General features: G+C 42.5%; 2 protein-coding genes across 4 annotated transcripts in view; both read left to right on the top strand.

Moving 5' to 3' along the window:
* The first annotated feature begins 17 nt into the window (after positions 1 to 17).
* LOC119745127 (G-protein coupled receptor 54-like) lies at positions 18 to 5,589 on the top strand. Its single transcript, XM_038221351.1, has 3 exons — positions 18 to 41; positions 1,180 to 1,315; positions 2,222 to 5,589. Exons 1-3 carry the CDS (start codon positions 18 to 20, stop codon positions 2,893 to 2,895), a joined length of 834 nt encoding a protein of 277 aa, XP_038077279.1. The 3' UTR covers positions 2,896 to 5,589.
* Positions 5,590 to 6,979: 1,390 nt separating this feature from the next.
* The window catches only part of LOC119745766 (transient receptor potential cation channel subfamily M member 3-like), a 29,234-nt gene continuing 14,122 nt past the window's right edge, over positions 6,980 to 22,091 (top strand). Inside the window, exons 1-8 of one of the 3 annotated variants that reach the window (XM_038222361.1) lie at positions 6,980 to 7,308; positions 15,886 to 15,971; positions 16,572 to 16,734; positions 17,539 to 17,752; positions 19,531 to 19,670; positions 20,011 to 20,185; positions 21,332 to 21,503; positions 21,708 to 21,831. In XM_038222361.1, coding sequence (XP_038078289.1) covers positions 7,153 to 7,308; positions 15,886 to 15,971; positions 16,572 to 16,734; positions 17,539 to 17,752; positions 19,531 to 19,670; positions 20,011 to 20,185; positions 21,332 to 21,503; positions 21,708 to 21,831 — 1,230 coding nt within the window. In that variant the 5' untranslated portion in view covers positions 6,980 to 7,152. Of the gene's footprint in view, positions 7,309 to 7,340; positions 7,466 to 11,057; positions 11,680 to 15,885; positions 15,972 to 16,571; positions 16,735 to 17,538; positions 17,753 to 19,530; positions 19,671 to 20,010; positions 20,186 to 21,331; positions 21,504 to 21,707; positions 21,832 to 22,091 lie in introns of those variants that run through there. The other 2 variants (XM_038222364.1, XM_038222362.1) reach the window with 2 other exon arrangements.

Genomic DNA, 22,091 nt, shown 5'->3' with positions numbered 1-22,091 from the left:
TTTTAATTCCTAAGTGCATGCCTCGTATGGACAACTCCTGGGTAATGGCATAATACTAATAGATCAACTGGCGTTTTGGCTGTGACTTACATAAGCGTGTCACTTGCAAAAATCCTTAACCATAGCAACAGATGATTCGGAGTCAATCGTATGTAAACTTACCATAGCGCCCTCTCCGAGCAAGGCAAATATCTTTTTGTGTTATCAAGCTATTAGCTAAAGGGTCCAGACCAGTAAATAGACTGCAATAGTTCTCGCAATTCCCAAAATTATTTAAAATACTCAAAACCCTCTGAGGTATTGAGACACGCATCAAATTAAAGCTTATTTCATCATCTTTCATTTTCTGTTCAATTTGTGGGGGGGTCATTCTATGACTTTTGGGAGAAATTTCCATCCGAAGACCTTGAGGCCCATCGTCATTTTGAAAAACGATGCCTACGCTCCATTGCAAAATAGAGCGGTTTAAGGGCCCAATTTCATCAAAAATTCACATGAATTCAAGTTCACGGTCCTGTGCATGGCTTCCACCCTTCTTTTTTGCAAACCCTTAAGTTCACGACTCACAAAATGCTCTAATACCGAAGAGTCTGAGGGCGTGCAAATCGTGATTTGGCCGGCGTAGGCAATTTTCCGGCCTATTTACTGGCCTGAACGCAGTGTTTTTATTTGCAGCACACATCGTCAATGAATCATGATTATTCAGCTAATTCCAAGTTTATTCATAAGAAAATAACAATGACGTCACACCATTGCTATTACTCAGTCATGCATGTACATTAAAGCATTTCAAAGAACAGCTTTCGTCGAGCTGCCAGACTGGCCTAGAGGATAGTGAAAGGAACTATGGATCGCAAGATCTGTGGTTCGAACCCATGTCCATTTTCAGCAAACGTTTTTGTTGGTTGGGATAAGTTTAATTGAAGAAAAAAACACTACAAACACCTACGTGTCTTCCATCCACATAGCGTGATAAATATTCATGTTAGGATGTGTGATGTGATTGGTTAAAATACGATGAATGCTGCACAAAAGAAATACGCGGTTTGGACCTAGTACCTCCATGGGCATCGGCTTTCTACGTAGCGCCCTCTTTTGGCGCCCCTGTTTGCTCTGTCAAAATACAAGATTTTTGTTCCAAATTGTAATTAACGTGTTTTGTTTTCTCGTTTGATCCAGGTATCGGTGCAAGCGTCGTGTTCGACGATTACCGCCATGACGATAGATCGATATATGGTCATCCTACATCCCATGAAATCCCTACACACGCGGACAGTTAGGAGGACAACATTTATCAATATCATTATATGGATAAGTAAGTAAAATAGCCTTATGAATATTTGAATGCCGTTGTTAAGTTTATTGGCACAAAACATGAACTAAATTTCATAACCTAAATTATCGTTTTTCGTATTCAAGAGGTTTTAAGAAACTGGTTGTTAACACTGTTAATAACACTTGGTTCAGTGTGTTTCGGAAGATAACATTGACTAAATGTTGAATGTTATATACAGTATATTCCAAAAAAAGTGTCTGTCTAACTGTTTTTGAAATAACGACAAAACAATGAAGTCAATTTTGAAAATTTTTGATTGTGCATATACTCCTTATCCTTGGCCTAAACCCCTATGAGTGTCATTAAATTTCAGTCACGCATCACTGCACAATTGTTAATTTATCATTTTTGGACACTATGACCAAGTTCTTTGCCTTAATCAATGTCTCATCAACGAATCCAATAATCAATGTGTTATTTAAGCTGTGCAAAATCCTGCATGTTGTGAAAAAAGCTGATATGGTTTGGTTCTGGATTCATTAGCCCTTGAGCATTAAACTGATATCTTGATATGATGACTGGTAGCCAGGCAAATGATTCTAATCCCAACTGCAGCCCTTTTAACAACATGAAGGATTTTACACAGCTTACATAACACAGCACTGAAATTCGTCTAAGAGGGTCCAAAAATGTTGTTGTGATCAATTGACAATTGTGTAGTGATGCGTGACTGATATTCAATGAAACTCACAGCGGTTTAGGCGAATGATAAGGAGATATGCACAATCACACAAAAAATCAAAATTTACTTACTGGTTTTGTAGTTATTTTAAAAATAGTCAAACGGACACTTTTTGGGGATATACAGTATTTTGTTCATGGCAGTCTGTTGTTAATTTATTTATGACAACAGTAACATTTTCAAACGTTTCTTTCCTACCATAGCCTCGTTTTTACTGCACATTCCCGTTGCTGTTTTCTACGAAATGGAAACGTTCCTGGACGACGGAGGGGCTTTCTGTGCCAAAAAGTTTATAAGTCTGGACGCCCAGAAGGGCTACGAGTTTTACGCAGTGTTGATCACGTATATCTTACCCTTCATTGTCATGACATTTTGCTATCTACGGATTCTGCGCACTGTTTGGAGCAAATACCTCATCGTGTCCTCGTCCACGCAGGCGCAGCGCAGGCGCAGATGGAAGATCACGCGCATGACGTTATTGGTCGTGGTCTTATTCGGCGTGTGCTGGGGACCAATCCACGCCGTGCATCTGGTCACGTTGTTCCAGTCCAAGCGACGAGGTGCGAGCGAAGCCAGCTACAACTTCTACATCTTCTGTCTGTGCCTGTCGTATTCCAACTCCGCCATCAACCCTTTTGTGTACGCCTTCAGTGGGCGGAGCTACCGGAATCTTTTGGTTGCCTGTTTGAAGGGGAGGCAGAGACACAACGCCATGACCCCTTTGGGAAGCACACGGACGAGAGCGGGATCGGCGCAGTACTCATTCGAGATGAATAACTTAATGCGGAATGTTCAAAATGGCCGCTCGCCAAAAGCGAAGTACACACACTATTACCTTGGTGGGGGACGCCATATTGTACGAGCCGCTCCAGAATAGACAAGGACAGGGATCGCTCCGATTTATGATTGGTGATGTCCAAAGTGTTGTTATCATCTATCTCCGAAGAAATTTCCTGAAGGAAACAATGCATTTTAAATGTCCTCTCAGAGCTTGAAAGTGCGTTCAAAAAGTTGTATTTATTATCTTACATTAACCATTCGTGACGTCTGATGCACTATAAATATACATGTGTAATTAATCTGTTAAATATATATATATACATTATTGCTTTTGTGATTTAACTATACACAAAGAGTTTTGTTGACTTTGTTTCCAGTTTCAACATTGATTTTACCTTTTGCCAGTTATTCACATCAAATGGTAAATCCTTAAGATTTCAATTCTGTGATCAAATTGAATGTAATGAGTATTACGTTTTTTGAAGTGACGAGGACGCATAACTGAAAAAAAATCATTCCAAAACAGAAAATCTTCGAATGTGGAGGAAGGTTTTCTGGGTTTTTTTTTTAATTTCTTATGGCAAGTGTGGTTATTCGGTTAAATCTGATATGTTGAAAAACTTTTGCAAGAAAAAAATACATATCAGCAAAAGATATCATTTCAATTGCACGTTTTAGGTCAAACATATTTTATTTCATATTGTTACCACTTCAAGTTCAACTTGCAAATTGTGTAAAATTGCAAAAGTTACCCACCAGCTTCATTTTCCATTTTCACGTTTTCATTATCATTCATGTTTATAACAATAACTGTCAGTGTGTGGAGTGTGTGTTAAAAGATTCGCTCATTCCCACTGGTAATTGCCATAATAAGCCTCTCTACTGATGACGTCACACTTTATCTACATGTGTGCTTTTCTACGGGGCTACGAAACCGTCGTCCCACCAGGCTCCCATAAGAAAGCACATGTGTAAACAAAGTGTGACGTCATCAGTACAGAGTATTGTTAAAGAACATTTACGCTTTACGCGCGCATCGTGCGCATGCGCCAGTGTTCACTTCAGGTCGAAGCCAGCCTCGACTCCTTTATCGTACAAGGCATGATGGGAAACAACATGGCGCAGCAAGATCTCGTTCCCATGGAAGCGAGGTTGGGTCGAAGCTATCCGGTTCGTAAGTGTGACGTCACTTCAGGTTAAACCACGCCCACTACACATGGAGTAGCATGGGAACCACTGGAACTAGAAGTAGTGCAAAGTGCCCTCTTTAGCCAATGGGCGTTTGTAAGTAGTGGTGCGTGCGCGTGTCAGACGTAGTCACTTACAAACCTGATAGTGTAATCCGGCAAACAAAATTAGAAGCCAGTTTTGCGGTGGTTCCACGCCCACGCGCATACCGCACGCGTTCTTAAAGACAAGGCGGGCGCATATTTATTTGGTCGAAGGAGCCCGGAGTCCGCGCGTACACTCTGAGTGCGACTCGCGCGAGCCTGGTGCCGCCGCAGTGCCATCTCAGAAAATGGTTGTCGCCGAATAAGTGTGCACCATTGATCTCCATACATACAAACTGCATGTATGGAGACCAATGGTGTGTACTTAGTGTATCCAATGATGACATGACTGTGGGGGAAAGCGAAGTGACGAGTTGCTACGACTGATGTGGAATGAGGGCGCTATTTACAGTTTGCGTGTGGTCTCTCTATCACCTTTGCCTTGAACGAGCACGAATTGTAAAAGAGATATTGATTTTAAAAAAATATGTATCCGTTATTGTTTTCATCATGCACGAAATATTGTTTTTTTCTTTAATTAATGGCTGTGAATAATTTTGTGTGGGTGTGTACATGTATGGCTTAACGACAGAGGACAGACACACAAAGGGAGAACAAAAGATCCTTTCTGTCCTCGAGCGTTGGTTTGTTGAAAACGGTCCTCGATCGTACGGTTTCTGGTTAAGTCTGTGGGATCGGAGAGTGTTATATTACAGGGACAAAGGGAAACACAAAGCATTGTCCTCGGGCGTATAGAAATTCTCGACAGCGTGAGTGTGTGTATGTGTGTACAAGCATTACCTTCACTGTGTGGACCTCTCAACAAAAGATGTCCGCATAAACCAGGTAGCAGTGACGTTGCGTGGACTTTCCCATGTCCACACAATGTCCCCCCCCCCCCCCCACATTGTCGCAAAATGAGGAGGAACACTCAAGGAAATCATACTAAGAAAATTGAGTTGAAAGAGTTTTCACAGTAAAGTGAGTTTTTTTGGCCGGTTTGTATTGTCCACAGTAGGAGTGTAATGTGAATGCGTGTGTGTGTGATCGTGTTGGTGTGGCTATATCTCTGCGCTTTGTGATAGCTCCATCCGTTGTGTGCAACATCATTTCAATCCTATCTTTCACTACACTCAAAGAAAATGTACAAATGCTTTTTTTTCATGAAATCTTTAAAATTGTTGTTCACCTTATTTTCTTCTGAACCTCATTTTCTTCCTTTATCCAGATTTCAAGGATTACATTGTGTGTCTATTTGACTTTAAGCACATGGGCAGATTATTTTGGTAAAATGTTAAAAAAAAAATGCAAGCGCTATATCGATATCCACAACAAGAATTTTCAGTTTGATGGCTTACTTTTATTGGCTGACTACAAGTCGTTACCGTCACTAAATGTGCTGTCGCTAATTTCTAATCGAAACGTTTTTGGGGGGCACATAAACTTTTTATTTGTACAAAGATAAAGGTGGTGTGTTTAAACCGAAATGGCTGAATAAAGTATTTATTTTTGAGCAGTGACGATGATTGGACTGTGTTTTGTTGACTTTGTCTATTCAATCATTTATCGAATGATTGTTATTATTTGCATAGAGGGAATACGGATACTAATCTCGGACATGCCTTTGACGATTTTGTAGAATTCAATGCCGCGTAAACATGGTTTCGGGAATTTTATACAGGGGACGGTCCCCCCAAAAAGTTGTGCAGGCAGATATCCTTTATTTCTTCCAAACTACTTAACATGAGTATTGCATCTTGATGGACCATATTAATCATACTTCTGTGTATAATCAGTGAAAATGCCATGGAAATCCGTTCGTGCAAACAGATTGTAAAATGGGTTGTTCACCCTTTCCAATGGGCTTTACACATCAGTGAATCAGATTGTCATGGGGATTTTACACTTGGATGTAAATTAGGTTAACTGCCAAAGTATTATTAATATGCTCCATCAAGATGAAATACTCATGTTAAGTAGTTTTGATAGCACACTTTGGGGGGGGGGGGGGGGGGGGTGGGGGCACCCTGTATATACATGTAGTCGACCCGGTCAACGTTTATCAAACTGGGGCTAAATTTGAAGAACAAATATGGCTGTCGTAAATCCGTTTGTTGATAATGAAGAACTTGTAAATGCAGAAAATTTTACAAATCAATCAAAATTTGTGAATGGGGATAACCAGGGCCCACCTCCCTTTCGTCCCCTTTAGGCCCCCCCCCCCCCCTCCCCCTCCCCCACCTTTTGTTGCACCACTGGAAAACACAAATTCCGCCCCTCCTTGAACTGAATATTAAACAAAATAATGTAAAACAATAGTAGTCCTAAAAAGAAGGGCTGAGGAAAATAAAAGCGTCCAAGTAACTCTTAAAATGAAACAGTTGAAACCTTCAGGAATGAACGTAATTTTTAAGCACAGAAATTGTTTCAAACAAGTCTCTGTCTTAAACATACAGCGACACCAATATATTGCACATGTCCCACCCCACCCCCTCCCCCACCCCACTTTCACGCCCCCTGTTTTTCTCAACAGTCAGAAAAAACCTCAGGATTTTTCCAATTCATCATTCCCAATTGCTAATCAATTAGGCATACATGGAAAGGAGAAGACTTCTTAATTTACAGTAAAGATTCAATTTCATTTTGAAAGCGAAACCGAAACCGACTGCTCGTGCGAAATTTGACAATGAATACTGCACAAAGGATAATATATGGGTCATTAAACTTCAAAAAGAACGTGAAGTTTCGGAAGTCGCCTTTTGTAGAATCGCAGCAACGCATGCGACCGAACTTGATGGTAACTTTTGTACTTGCTGTTTACAAAGACTGATGGAATAACTACACTATATATTTGGGGGTAACGCAAACAGAATCATTCACAGTCCAAACACCGCTCCTATTTCAAAGAGCAAAGGTCGAGATGGCGTTGAGTTGTTTGTTATTTTGGCAGGAGTGCAACGACCCAGTTTGGTACACTGTTTACCAAAGAGGCAGGTGTGTTTCACGTGGTCCAAGTTTCTGTCTCCACATAACTGGGATTCGCCACTTTTAAGCATAAATCCAGCAGCGTTTGGACTCCGAGAATGAACAAGAGACGACGGAGGTATGCCGGCCGACCGCGGACTACCCTCTTCGGGTCTGGGTACGGCCCGCGCCGGTCGCCCCGCCCACTAGGGAGACCGGACGCCGCTGGTTATGAAATAGTCGACGGCAATGTAGTGGATCTTACTTCGGAACAGGTATGAACTGGTTATCCTAGGGGTTTCCCTGTCAAGTTGGAACCAACTATAACGGACTGTTTTTCCAGGAAGAGATATATATATTTGACCAAGTTGGGAACCACAAATAGGCAAGTCTTTCAGCATAACAGGAACAGTGACATCCCAAACATTTGAGGTATTTCCTGACTATAATAATAGATTCTCTACATACATTTTACATTTCGAATTTTCTAGATTTGTGTGTGAACAAAAAAAACTGCTGTCGAGTGAGGGCGCCATACTTGTACATGATGTATAAAGGGGTCCAGACAAGTAAATGGGCTGCCATAGACCTTATTGGTAATTACGCACACTTCTTAAAATAATTACTCACAACTCTCTGAGGTGATCAAGATACGTAAGTTGTTGGGGGGGGGGGCATCTGATTACCAATTTGGGAAAAATGTCCATCCGAAGATGATCACCCCTAAAATAGTCCTGAAGCCCTTCGCCGTTTTGAAAAACGATGTAGCGCTTTTAGGGCCCAATTTCATAGAAATACAACTCACAGTCGTGTGCACGGCTTCCACCCTTCCTGTTTACAAACCCTCAAGCTCATGGCCCACAAAATGCTCTTATACCGAAGGATTTGAGGGCATCCAAATCCTGATTTGGCCGGCGTAGGCAATTTTGTGCCCATTTACTGGTCTGGATCGACCCATAAAAATCACGCACTTGGCATTTGTTTACAAACGTTCCTCTGGTCGCTGTTTGACGCAGAATTTAACAGTTCTATTCTACAGTTTCTCTACAAATAGAGCAAGGAAAAACCGTGTCATTTGAAATATAGATGGATTTTTTTTTAATAGAAATACAAGGCTAGGAAATACACGAAAAGGTATAGTCGTTCTGCCTGTGGAAAACATACGTGTACATAATAGTGTGGCTTTGTGTATAAGTATTTTTCAGGGGGACATTATTGTGCTGACGTTTTTCTTTCAAACCTTCAATTTAAAGCAGAATTTCAAACAGAAAGTCCAAAATGAATGCAGATTACATTTGGTGAACTTTTTTTAGTGACGTCTGTGGAAGATCAGCCAGTTGAACCTGAAGAGAAATCCGTATCCGGAATGATATCGTATTTCTATGCAACATGCAAGCAGCACTATTGATCGTTTTACATGGTGTACGTGTTCTACATAACCCCTGAGGACCGACACACAAGGGGAGAACAACATTTCCTTTTAGTCCTCGGGCGTTGGATCTTTTGTTCAAAACGGTCCTCTGTAGTAGGTTCGTGTGCTTATAGTCTATGGAAGAGTGTTATATTACAGTGGCAAAGGGAAACACAAGGCATTGTCCTCGGGAGTATAGTAAAACAAGAATGAGCGCTCTTGTCGTGTAGGTTAAATATTCCCAAACTTGACCCAGAGTGACCTTCATTTCGTCCCAGGTTTGTGCTCTGTGTGTGACGATGCATACTCCTTCTTCCAAGTTCCAAAGCCATTCCTAGTGTTTTCTCGATAGGTACTTCATCATGGACACTATTTATTATTGTTTAATTCATTTAGATTTATTGTAGCATGGCGGCATTTAAATTTTTCCATTACATTATAAAATCTCGATTTTCCAACTCGGAAAGCTATGATTTGTATTGGCTTGAGCGCCGCAAAGATTAGAAGAGAAAAAAAGGCTTTGCTGGAGAAAGAATGACAATGTTTAGCCAATTAGGAAATCTTTTCAACCATGTATCGATAGAGGGCGGTATGAATATTTGTGGAGAAGTGGCATGCCCGTCGAAATACCAAGTGTCCCACGGGCAAAACTGCCACTTTATCTTTAGACTTGAGAACAAGTCGCTAGACAGTCGTGTTTTGTCTGTCGGCGCTCCCAATATTTACTAGCACGGCGCTGTGTATCGTGTTCATCATTGGCTGGCAATTGGCATAAATTGGTATCGATTTACACGCACATTGGGACCGAGGATGCACAAAGCGTCCCCGCAAGTTAGTGCCCGCCCCACGTATACCATATGGGACGGTATGCTGTGTCCACGCCGCGCCGGTGCGCGGTGGGTGAACTAAATCCGGCAAATTACCGACTTGATTTCAAGTCTACTTTATCTTTTAATCCGTATGAAAAGTGAATTCGTAGTCCATATTAAACAACTCAATTATATCAGCAAAGTTTTATAAGATGGCGTCCTATCCTTTATCAAAGAACAACTTCAAACATGGTTTGTTTTGGTCGACGTGAAATCAAACGCCATTGATTCGACTGACAGGTTCAATCCTGATACCACACTGTTAACTTAAAGGAATTAAGGATCATTTACATTTAATCCAAAAGTGTCCTGCTGAATTATCAAACAGCTAAATTTGATTCAAGATCGTAGTGGTACGGTGTCACATGAAAACCCGACTCCTATGAAAATCTGACCCCTTTTCCCTATTATTGGTTAATCCCTCGCACGTGACAGGTCACTCTCCCGAAACGATCCTAAAAATAGCATAGTATCGTACCCACGCGTGCGCAATACTACCAATGAGTCCACATTTCATGGAGTCGGATATTCACGCTACACCAGTACTAAACACACCGTGAAGTTAGCTGGCTTGCTGTCATTTAGAAGAAATCATGATTTCAAACGTTCAGTCTGTTTGCTGATTTTCGGAAATACACACTAGTTATAAAGGCGAAATCGTGTGTCGTGATCAAAAGGTTGTGCATGTTTTTCACTGTTTTCTCGAAAGCTGTAATATATCCACTGATCGAGCTGAAACTTCAACAAGTTAGTTTTTTACACTCTACTTTGGACTTGAGTGGTGTTAGTATTAGCATAGAGGAAGGAAAACAAACGAAGAAATGCATGAACGGCAATTGATCCAATTTGCCTTTTTGAGGCTGGAAGCGACGTTTTGTTTGTAATGTAAATGCGGTCAAAAGAGGTTATATCGAAAACAATTAAAACGAAAGCGGATCCGCGCGCCGTCATACCGCCGCACGTAATCAACCTTACGCTCAGACGTTAAGAAGAAACAATGGTCCTTATAAGTTACAACCAAAACAAGAACAAGCATGAGCCTGAGAGTGTCAATAATGAAAGTGAAAGTCCATTTTGTTGTATCAATTGTCACGATCAAATTAAACGACAAACCCCCCAAAGTTACATTCGCTGCGTATAACTACTTATTAGGCCGTGTCGTAATAATTGGACTTTGGAACTATCAAAAGAAATTATTTTCCTGGTAGTTTTACAAAAAGGAAAAGGCTTCGGGGAAAATTTATAATGTCTTTCGTCTTTTTGTGGTGAAACCGGGCCTACCCGCTTAGTTGGTTAGTCGAGTGACACATTCTACGTCGGTAGGCCTGTGATTTTCCGCTGGTAAATTGGTCTGTAACACGCCATATCCGGCCATCTAAGTTCACACATGGAGGAAGAAGTGTGCACGCATATCACTGCATTCTACCATGAAGGAATAAAAACTACCGTTTCACTTTGCAGTCGTTTCACATTCTTTCTTGCAACTTTGACCTCATGCCCCGGGACAAGTGGATCGATTGCCGGGTCTTTTCAGCCTCGTCTGGGGTCTTGTGCAATAACGAGTCTCCCCGACATTTTTTAGGAAGCTGGTCTTGTTTTGAGCCGTTTGGAAGTAATCACTTATCATCAGTGTGATTGGACGAACCGAGTTGAGAAGCTTGCAACATGGAGTAGCCTTGACGAAAGGCTGTGTAGGACACTGTATCAGCGGTCGCGCATCACCGGCCGGTGTCGAAACTGTGTAGGGACACTGTATCAGCGGTCGCGCATCACCGGCCATACCGAGTTTGTACGAAGCCCTCAAACTACACAGTATACCACATTATACTCTACGCATACATGTACATGTACACTGCACACGACTTGTATACACCCATACTGCCCCCATGGGAGAGTCACAACGGAGCATAGCCTTGATTAATTAAACTGTAACTTCCGGGTTTATAGTGTTTTCTTTACTTTTCGAGTGGATTCCGTTGAAGTTTTGCAACACCCAGTGAAAGTGCCCCCTTGCCTGCACCCGCAGGAAGGGACCGGGAATTCGTCACTGACTTGTTTGGACATGACATCATGTGCACATGCTGCTCTAGATTGACTGTAATCGGACCATGGAAAGACCGTCTTCATACTCATAGGCTTCACTATAGATCTGAACTTGATCTACTTTTGATACTGCCTGTCTGCTGAAAAGGTGATCCCCGAAATCCTGTTAGAGTTTCGAACTGAACGCAGTCGTTCCAGTGGTGTTTTGTGGACATTTCCTGAGAGTTCTTTTTCCTTGACCGTAGTCTCTGTTCAAGATGTCTTCTCCAGGGGAGGAATTTCGAAGCGAGCGCTCTGTCAGCGTCATCCAGGAGGACTTAAAGGTAAACTGGTGATGTAGACTACGAACAGTATCGTGGAACTTAAACTTAAAGGGTCCACGAAGAGAATTGTTCTGAGCTACATTTTTGTGCAAATTTCTACTCCTCTCACAAGTATAAAAACTATATGATACCCCTTTTTTGGTTTATCTTATTGAAAAGTGCAGCTCTTTAATCATTTACAATTGTTCATGGGTTTTTTTTTGGACATCTGAGGGCGCTGTTGTTGTGATGTCATTTCAGGAAGACATTGTTCAGTTTAGGGGTTTTCTGTTAAAATTGCAAAGTCAACTCAACAATTTGCTCATTGAGACATTTGTGAGAAAAGTTTGCTCATTGGCTTATGGCCATGTACTGACACAACAACGAACCGCCACAGAAAAGAAATTTGCGACAGCAAAATATCCAAAATTCCAGCAACTTTTTGTGTTGAAATAGCTGTAACATTGAGGTTTCTGCCCGGAACTACATCACCGTTTGCTTATAAATATTGAAATTTGAACTAGCATAAAAACAAAAAAAAGGCAAATCGAAAATTGAAAATAAGGTTTAATGGGACACAAAGGTGCATTTTCAAGGATTGCACTAAAATATTTCTTTGCCTGCGCCCTTTAATTTCTTTATTTGTTTATTAGGAGAAGTACTTTTATTCTAGGAAAAAAAGTTAATTAAAAGTGAATGATGGATAGAATGGTGGAATGATAGATAGTAAGCATAAAGGCAAACGGTTGAAGGTCATTGTAAACAGTGTCGAAACAAAACATCTGCATGCTAATGTCCCTTCTCTCGGTGTTTATAAATTTCATAAATTTTGTTACCGACACTTTGAAAACAAGAAAATATCTTTCAGTTTTCAACGACTTGAATTTCGACGCGGGGACAAGCCCGCTTACAAATCCTGTGTCATGTAACAGTTTGCACTATTATATTAGTCACAGCGTTCGGCAAGGCAGGATATAGATTAATTTTGGCAAATGCTTCTGTTCCGGTTAAAGGGGGATCGGCAAGAAATCTTGCCAATTCTTGTCAACAGCGGATCTAGGGGCCGGGGGGGGGGGGGGCAACGGGGGCCACCCCCCCCCCCAAAAAAAAAACGAACTCAATTTTTTTGAGTGACGTCGCAAAATTGGCAGGCACTGCGTACACCGCAATCTTTTGCTAAAAACAATTGGTGAAAGTGGTCAGAAATTGTCTTGGATCGCACCACGGAGCATCTAGAATCCCCCCCCCCAAAAAAATCGGGCCCTTAAGTGGTTCCCGTTACCCACTCCGTAAATGTTTTTGGGAAACAAACCTTTTGGGCCCCCCCCCCCCTCCGACCCCCTCCCCAACAAAATTTATGTTCTGGATCCGCCCTTGGTTCTTGTCTATTCTTATAATCAAATCGTCGTCTTCCGAACACTCACAACGAAAATGCATACACGTTTATACCAATGAACAGGGTATGAGTTGCTAGGAGGCTAGAACTCAAAGAGCGTAGGCAAGTAATGTTGTTTTGTTATCAACCGTCTTGAACAATAACTTGTTCTGCTATTTTTCAAATTCATAATTGTGAATTTCCCAACTTGCCAAATGTTTCTTTTAATAAAAATACCGGAGTCTTATTATAGCGCAAGTATCTGCCAACAATTAGGTACTCAAGGCCCTGGTAACTACATTTTTTAAAGACAGGTACGGCAAATGAAGTTTATGAGAAATGTGAGACCCCTTATGTAGCACTTGTATAAAAGGGTAGGCCTATACAAGGTGTTGCGGCGCATATTGTAGCCACTGTCAGAAACACCTTGACAAACCCCTTCTCTTTGCGATAAGTGTAAATGGTTCTTTAACGTGCATATCACACGGAACCTACGGCTTTATGTCCCCTCCGAAGGACGAAGCAATAATGGTATAAAGTGCCTTTGTGACAAGTGGACCGATTTTTAATACGGTCAACCGGTCCCTTGACAAGCTTACTTTCCGTTTTTAAATCCACCTGATTTTTTTGTGAATCTCTTACCATTTTCTTCAAATAACCATATCTGCAGTGCAGCTGTCGTAAATATTTCCATTGAACAAAACGTAATCCTTGTAATATAATAGTTCGCCCTCTAGCAATGACGCTAAACAAGCACCATGTTGCCCGTCAGGATTCGAACCCATGTACCACAGCACACGAGCCGAACACCGTAACCATTAGACCACAGCACCATGGGCGTCGCCAGGATTTTTTTCGGGGGGGGAGCAAATTTTTCCCCAAAATTTCTTAGCTTTTTCATTATGTTCTCAATTTATCATTTTTCCGAGCGTGAGCAGGGGAGCATTTGCCCCCTCCCCCATCAAATTAACAGCAATTTGGCTTCGCACCTCTTTTTCCTGTTTCCTTTTTTTTTCGTTTTCCGGGGGGGGGGGCAAGCCCCCTTGCCCCCCCCCCCCCCCCCCCCTGCTACGCCCATGCACAGCACCCCTCTTTGGCACTTTATTTTGATTGATGCAGTTCTGAAGTTGTGTTGAGCTGGTTGTTACAGGTACCAGTCTATCGTCTTGTTTTTGATTGTTTTCAATACCTTTAGTTTTTGGACTCTCATACACAGTATTGAGAGTCCCAAATTTTCGGACTACGACAACCTGTGCGTCCTCGTATTTGACTTTTTGTTCGTACAAGTGTGGGTTAATCTCAGCTTTGTTTTCGGACACCATTAGCAGTGGAAGCTGAAAATCATTCCGTAAAATGCTCAGTATGTTACTACTTGCATTTGTATTTTCCTTTTTCTTATATTACCTTTAAGCGCCCTACAGGAGATGGTATTTGGTATTGAACCTGACCATTATAACGCCACAATACATTCTCTGTTTCACTTACCTTATGGCCGTCACTCCAGTGGCCGAACTTCCAACAAGCTAAAAGCGCTTCCGGTTTGCGACCTCCGTAGCCGTAACTGGTATCCGGCGTTGTGCTAGCTCCGCTAAAACCTGCCGTCGTTGCTTCGGATCTGGTTGCGTGTGGAGTATTATCGTCTACCCCACTGTAATTTCTTCGTCTTGTCTTAGTTTTGATCTTTCTCTGCGCGCTTGCCTCGGCTTTCATGATGCGTGTTTTTTTTCGTCGTCCAAGTCCTCTGCGAGGCAGCTTCGTTCATATTGGTCTGCGGTGGTCGGCGTCCGAGCTGTCCGCAAGCTCAAGCATGACATCCGCGGCTTCATTCCTTTAACTGATCATAGCTTTACTGTTGACCTTATGCTGTTCTACATTCCCTCGTTTGCGCCAATTCCTCTATCTTGACAACCTGCACATCATTCGGCTCACACTGACTTTTGTTGTTACTGAAGGTTACTTAATTTGTTTGACCTTAAGAATTGACTTTCTTGAATTTTCAGTTCGACGAGGTCGGAAATGTCGCCCAGCTCCATCTTTGTGCTTGTGACTGAACTCAGTGAACTGAAGTCGCAAGCTAGAATAAACCTACAAACGCTTTCCCCTGGACTCTATGCACATTCTTCCCAATGCAAATTAGACATACCCTCTTATGCCCATTACGTAACATCATACGTCGGAATTCATTCCTTATACCAAACTTGCCCGCTTTACAACCGTATTCCGCAGGCAAATGTAATTACGTTGCTCGAGGACACTCTTAATGAATGGGGCTCGTCAGAGAAACTCAGCTGCACTTGTCATTTAAGGAGTCCAAACTATCACTCATTTACTTGGCAGTTGGTAACATGGCTTTGGGTTGAAAACAAAATGCTATTAATTAAACCGGTTTCCACTGCCTTTTAAAAATCCGTTGGAAGAAAAAAACTCATTTGATTTGTTTGAATAATAATAATAATATAATAAAAGCAGGCATTTATATAGCGCTTTTATACGCCGCAACGGATGATCGAAACGCTTTATTATTTTCCCTATTTCAACGGGCAAACACTCCTGAAACCTCAACGCATACACGGCCGGTAGGCAGCCATTTCGGCGATCTTGGCCGTATTCAACCTCTCACAGTCACCAACACTGCCCTCACAGGTACCCTTTTACTCAGGAGTTGGATTATTGTGACAGATTGTGAGACACATTTCGAAAAAGCTTTTGTATTCTCTAGCTCTCACCCCTGGAACAAGAGTCAAAAGGTCGACGAGGGACAACTCCAAAGATAACATTTGCTCCACGAATATTGATATTTTCTCGTCCGTTGATACTCGGTGAAGCATGCTTTTTGTCGTCTCTTCCCATAGATTCGCTCGGGCCATGAGATGATCAGAGAGACCTTCAAGAAAGTGGATTGCATCCGCTTCGTGCCCAGCAAGAAATCACAAGGCGTGTAAGTAATTCCAGAGACAGGAAATTTGTGGCAGGCAGACTGAGCTTTTTAAAAGAGAAAGTTACGAAAAAAAAAGAACCTAGACACAGCAACAAAGGCTGTGGTCACGTGCTCTGTATCATGTTATGCGATACGCGCCCGGCTATTGTTGTATTACAAAACACTGCGTTGGAATTGACCAATCACACGTTTAGTCCGGATTTGGGAATGAAATGACGTCACGATTTAGTAAAGTCGACTCCGATTGGCTGAGGCGCGAGATGGCATACAATCTGCATGCTTTAACATAGACGTTAAACAGGAGACTTGGCTCCGTGGATATTGGTGATACTCAGACTACTGTGACAATGCCCAGGAAAAAGGTCTGATATCACGTGGGTAGGCAATATGCATATAACGCGCGCGTCTTGAACATGCAGTGCGGCTCAAACGGTGAAGCATTGGATAGGCGCACATGTTGTTTCCCACGTGCGCAGTGGGCGGGGCCTAATAGATCGATCTGTTGTGGCACTTTGGCATGTAAGCCTAATGAAACATGTCTAGAAAAAACGATGCAGAAATTAATGCAGATATTTGAGAGGCTTTCGTTCTTTTCTGTAGTTGCCAGTGTGGCCGTGTCTTTGAGTATCACGTTCCGGAGTGCGTAGAAGCAGAACCAGGCGAGACTTGGGATCCAGATGACGGGCGATACACGCGCCGATCCCCCACGGATGCCTTCGGGGAGGTGGAGTTCCAAGGAGTCTGGACGTCTACGCGGGCTAAGGTACGAGGTCAAGTTGATATGCTTTCTTGGGCCCACAACATGCTACGATGGGAAATGGAAAATTGAAAAAAAAAAACTATTGAAAAATGAATTTGAGGAAAACAGAAGGACTTATGATTTGTTTAGTGAAGCACAAATTATCCGGCGTTTCTGCAGTAAACAGTAATGTAGGGGCCAAGGGGAAAGGGAATGGGCCATTTTTGTTCCCTCCGTTTATTTTTCAAGTTTCAAAAGAAAAAGGTTAAGAAAGATAAAAACAAGTGGTGAAGTTTCAAGTCAGGTCACAAGTCTGGTCACAAGAAACAGTAAATGAACAATGACAAAGAAATGCCTTTGTAGTAGCTGATCACTCAACTTATGATGACTTATGATTCACTTCAGATGACGTGTGATGACTAGCGATTACTTGTAATGACTTATTGTGATGACCTGTGATGACTAGTGATGAGTGATGACTTGTAATTTACTTGTGATGATTTGTGACTCTTTTGATGACTTGTGATCACTTGTAATAATTAGTGCTAACTTGTGATGACTTGAGATGACTATAACACGGGTGCATACCTATGTTTCCCAATACCGATGTTCCCCGAAATCTTTACCATATAACCCTAACCCTAACCCTAATCCTAAGGATTTCGGGGAACATCGGTATTGGGGAACACACGTATTGGGGAACATCGGGCAGACCCCCTATAACACAGTGATAATCTGTGATAACCACTAAATGACTTCTGATGACTTGTTAGTACGGTGATCACCTCCGATTACTTATGACATCTTGATCACAACCCAATCCTCCAGTACGTCCGCGTGGCTCATGACACCCCAGCCTCGGACATCTTAGATCTTCTGACCAACACCTGGGACCTGCCCCTCCCTAAGCTGCTGATCGAGGTGACCGGAGGAGCCAAGGATTTCGTCCTCCAACCCAAGCTCAGGAGGGTGTTCCGGAAGGGTATCGTGAAGGTAGCCGAGTCGACTGACGCTTGGATCCTGACTGGGGGAACAAATACGGGTAAGAAGAAGAATATGAAGACAAGGAGGAGGGGGGTGAAGATGAGGCAAGATGGAGCAAGGAGCAAATAAAAATCCGGACTCCATATGTAAATTGCAAGTAAAACCTCAAGGAAAAAAAGAGATGGTGGACTACTGTGCTAAAAAAAAAATATGATAAGATTTGCCTTAAGAACAGTAAAACTGGACACCCAGCTAACCGATTAGGGTTCAGTTGGATGTGAATGAACATGTGGTAAAAATACTGCATTTACAATTCTTTACTGTAAAATCTACGGTGAATGGTAATGTAGTCGAAAGATGGATCTAGTCGAAGCCAGTTTGGCTCGTTTCCCGAAGCGACTTGGTTTCCAGCAAGTTCTTAGGAACCAGAGTTGTAATGACTCGAGTCAATGACTCGACTCGAGTCCGACTCGAGTCACATTTTTTGGCGACTCGACTCGACTCGAGTCCCGACGGGTAAATGACTCGACTCGACTCGAGTCACTGCGAGCAAATGACTCGACTCGACTCGAGTCCCTCATCAGAATGACTCGACTCGACTCGAGGAAGGCTAATAAGACTCGAGGAAGGCTAATAAGACTCGAGTCCCAAAATAAAAGCAAAACTTACTTGCGAAAAATATTTGCAATGACTTACGCTGCACCGTTCGCGTTGCCAGTTTTTGTTCACGTCACGTTAATGTTCGCGAATAATGTACGTTTATATACAGCGGCAGTATGTTTCCTTCCTCCATAATGAAACAACAAACATACACCGTGTCGCGGACTCCCACCTTGTGGTTCTATAGCATGTAATGCTAAACCCGGAACCAGACTTAAAACGCATTTCTCAATCCGTGGTTTCATCATTGGTTTCGGGCGATTTTGAAGTTCTTGGTGGAACGCTGGCTAAATTCATGTCCCGATTTCACACAAAAAAATGGATACGGACGGGCCCACCTTTAAATAATCAGAAACAGTTTTGTATAATGCAATTAGGTTTTAACGTTGTCAGCGATCAGCGAACAACAAAATCTAGATCCGAAGCCAAACCGGTTATAAGACCGAAGTTTCACATCTTCTTATCTGTGACGTGAGCTAGCAATGGAAACTGTTGGTTGGGTACCATACAGCATACTTTATATCTTTGGATTTCCGTAATAGACTGGTGCCTTGTATTCTTTCTCTCTTGTGTTTGTTGCTTTTTATTGTAATTTAGTGTTCAAATATTTGTGACTCGAATTGACTCGAGCTAAATACTTGACTCGACTCGACTCGACTCGACCACACTCTGTGACTCGACTCGACTCGACTCGACCTTGTTGACCTAATGACTCGACTCGACTCGAGTCACTTCTTTAAAATGACTCGACTCGACTCGAGTCACAAAAATCAGTGACTCGTTACAACTCTGTTAGGAACTAGAGAGAAAAATAATTCACTGTGTTGTTCAAATGAGTGTTTGGAAATTGAGCCACCTAGCTCCACCGCAAGGGTTGTGATTTGAACGGTTTCATCTAAAACACTGCCCCGAAATAGGAAATTCAAAAATTGAAATCAGTCCCTTAAAATATGTCTCAAAAAATAATCAAGGGGATAGCTTTATGTACGTGTATTTTGGCACGGTACTGTTAACACGCGCTTCGTAGTTTCCACTCAGTACGCCCATTACATTAAAAGGAAAAAGGGGGAGGGGCCTCAAGCCCTTTGCGAATCATAATGCGCCACGGTGTGAAAGCCAGTGGTTAGTTTTGTTGTGTTTAATAGTCTTATGGGCGTGGTTCTTGGACGTGAACAGGTGTGATGAAACACGTGGGCAAGGCCCTGCGAGAGCACACCCTAAGGTCACGGCACAAGATCAACGCCATCGGAGTGGTGTCCTGGGGAATAGTGGACGGCAACGCGGAGCTGGAAGACAAGAGAAACAGACCACATGCGGTAATTAAGTCTATCAGTTAAATCCACAATCAATCCATTATTTTCATGACTTCACAGTCACGTATATATCCACAAACTCTCTTTTATTATAACACTCCAGTGGACATTCGAAATCTTTCTTGAGCAAAATATACGAACATACTGCAATTGTTGCAAAGTGCCTTGCCCAAGGACACAGTCACCATGATTCATATTACTCAGATTCCTCATGCAACCCTTGTTTTCATGACAGTGCGTGAAGCATCACCCTGACCCGTTCATTGGAGAGCAATTGCTGCAAAAGTGTCCTGCCTAAGAACATTTAACTCAGATACTCTTTCATCCCGTATTGTCTTGACAGAGAGTGAAGCATTACCGCATGACCAGTTCATTGGAGAGTACAGGGGCGTCGCTGGACCCAAACCACACCCACTTCATCCTAGTCGACAACGGCACGGTGGGCAATTACGGTGTCGAGATCACTCTCCGATCCAACCTGGAGAAATTGGTATCAAACCAGAAGATGGACTCTGCCAGTACGTGCAAGAAAGTAACTGGGTTCTTGTTTAACCAAGATCACAATATTAGAGGCTTAATAGGATCATTTGCATTCATCCCAAAAGTAACCAACCGAATTAATTATCAAAAAGCTTACTTGGATTAAAGATTATGTGCTAGCAGTGGCGTCGCCAAGGGGGGGCCAGGGGGGGGCACGTGCCCCCCCTGGAAAACCTAGTGCCCCCCCGAGTGCCCCCCCATCTGAGATTTGGGTTGGTAAAAATATATATATATATTTTGTTATATTCAACTCCCATCATCTGAGTTGGTTTTTCATAAGGACAAAGAAGCACAGTAATTCGTATTTTCTTCAAATGAGCTGCAAATGTGGCACCATTTTGCATCTAGCCCATCCTCCGTATGCGAAAATTTTCCAAAGGGGAGGGGGGCACCCCCTCCCCTTAGACCCCTCCCGCAGGACGGCGATCCGTATCCACCTAAGTGCCCCCCCATCAAATGCTGGTGCCCCCCTGTGCCCCCCCAGACTGAAAAGTCTGGTGACGCCACTGTGTGCTAGCTCTAAATACCCTGTGAAATTAGTCCATCTTGTTTGCTGTCATTAAAAGGAAATTAAGAAATGTGCGTGATAACAATTGTTTTGGGGAACAAAAAGAGCTTTGGACGACTTGATCGTGTTTCGTGATGAAAAGGTTGCGCATGCTTTTCCACTGTTTTCTCGACAAGTGTAATGTCAACTGAGCTCAAACTTCAACTGGTTAGGATTTGAACATTCCTCTTTGGATTGTGAGTGGTGTTATCATTGGAAACGAACAAAGGCATGAAAGACAAATAATCCTATGTCTAAATGAAAAACGTTGGGTTATATCCTCTAAACACGCCTGTTGTTCGTGATATTCCAAAACACACAGACCATGGAAGAGCATGCAGGATCAACACTTCTAGTGTAGACTACAACTTAGAAATGTTTGACGTTAAATGGAACTAATCCTGCAAAGTGGAACCCAGACTTCAAATTACCAAAAATAGTTTGGTGTTTAATTTCAATACAACGCTTGATGGAACCAGTATCTGCCGAGTGGCTCAATATTTGCACCAGTCATTGTTAATCAAACGCTGAGATTCAGTATGGATGCAATAATCTATTAAACCGCTATTCTCTGCAGGTGACTGCGGCATTCCAGCCGTCTGTCTGGTCCTAGAGGGCGGGCTTAACACCATCCGTGTGGTCCTGGAGAATATCACCAAAGATCCCATCATACCCGTCGTCATCGCGGAGGGCAGTGGTCGAGGGGCAGATCTGATCGCATACGCCTACACGAAGTCGGATGGAGAGGGGTAAGGTTTTACGCTAGCCTTGTTTCGAGATTTTTTTTTTTTTTTATATATATTGCCCGTACGCAAAACCGCCAGTAGATGGCGCTGTCAATAAGATTCACATCTCCTGCCGGGATTGGTTTCTCGAAGTAAACTGGTGCAGAGAATGGAAGACAGATGACAGTTTTTGTTTGTTTGCTTGTTTGTTTATTTGTTTGTTTGCAGAACGCTCATGCCGGAGCACGAGGAGAGACTAAGGAAAAAGATTGCGCACACGTTTCCTAGCAACCAGGACAAGCACGAGAGCCTCTTCGAAGATCTGATACAGGTCATGAAGAGAAAGAATTTGGTAAGAAAGTCATTATGCCCTGCAAAAAAGTTTTAAACATAACACCAGCAGTGTCATTCCTGCAATGCAAGGCTCAGTTAGCACATGTGTTCATCCAAACATCGGGCAGTGTTTGGCAAGGTGGTGTTTATGACATTAAGCAGACATGACATTTGATCCTCAGACAAAAACACAGGAAAAAGTGTCCTGCAGACCCCCAAAAGTGTCATGTCTACAGTACAGAATGCTGAAAATGGAGGAAATAAGAGGAATTGGTAAGA

This window comes from Patiria miniata, unplaced genomic scaffold (genome assembly GCF_015706575.1).
Source record: "Patiria miniata isolate m_02_andy unplaced genomic scaffold, ASM1570657v1 HiC_scaffold_7, whole genome shotgun sequence".
Classification (NCBI taxonomy): Eukaryota; Metazoa; Echinodermata; class Asteroidea; order Valvatida; family Asterinidae; genus Patiria; species Patiria miniata.
This window is presented reverse-complemented; position numbering and strand designations above follow the sequence as displayed.

Bases quoted from the DNA above. Each gene is read 5' to 3' on its own strand.
- LOC119745127 (XM_038221351.1), top strand. From the start codon at position 18: ATGCCTCGTATGGACAACTCCTGG. The intron at 42-1,179 runs GTAATGGCATAA...CGTTTGATCCAG, and splicing joins CTCGTATGGACAACTCCTGG to GTATCGGTGCAAGCGTCGTG. The intron at 1,316-2,221 runs GTAAGTAAAATA...TTCCTACCATAG, and splicing joins CAATATCATTATATGGATAA to CCTCGTTTTTACTGCACATT.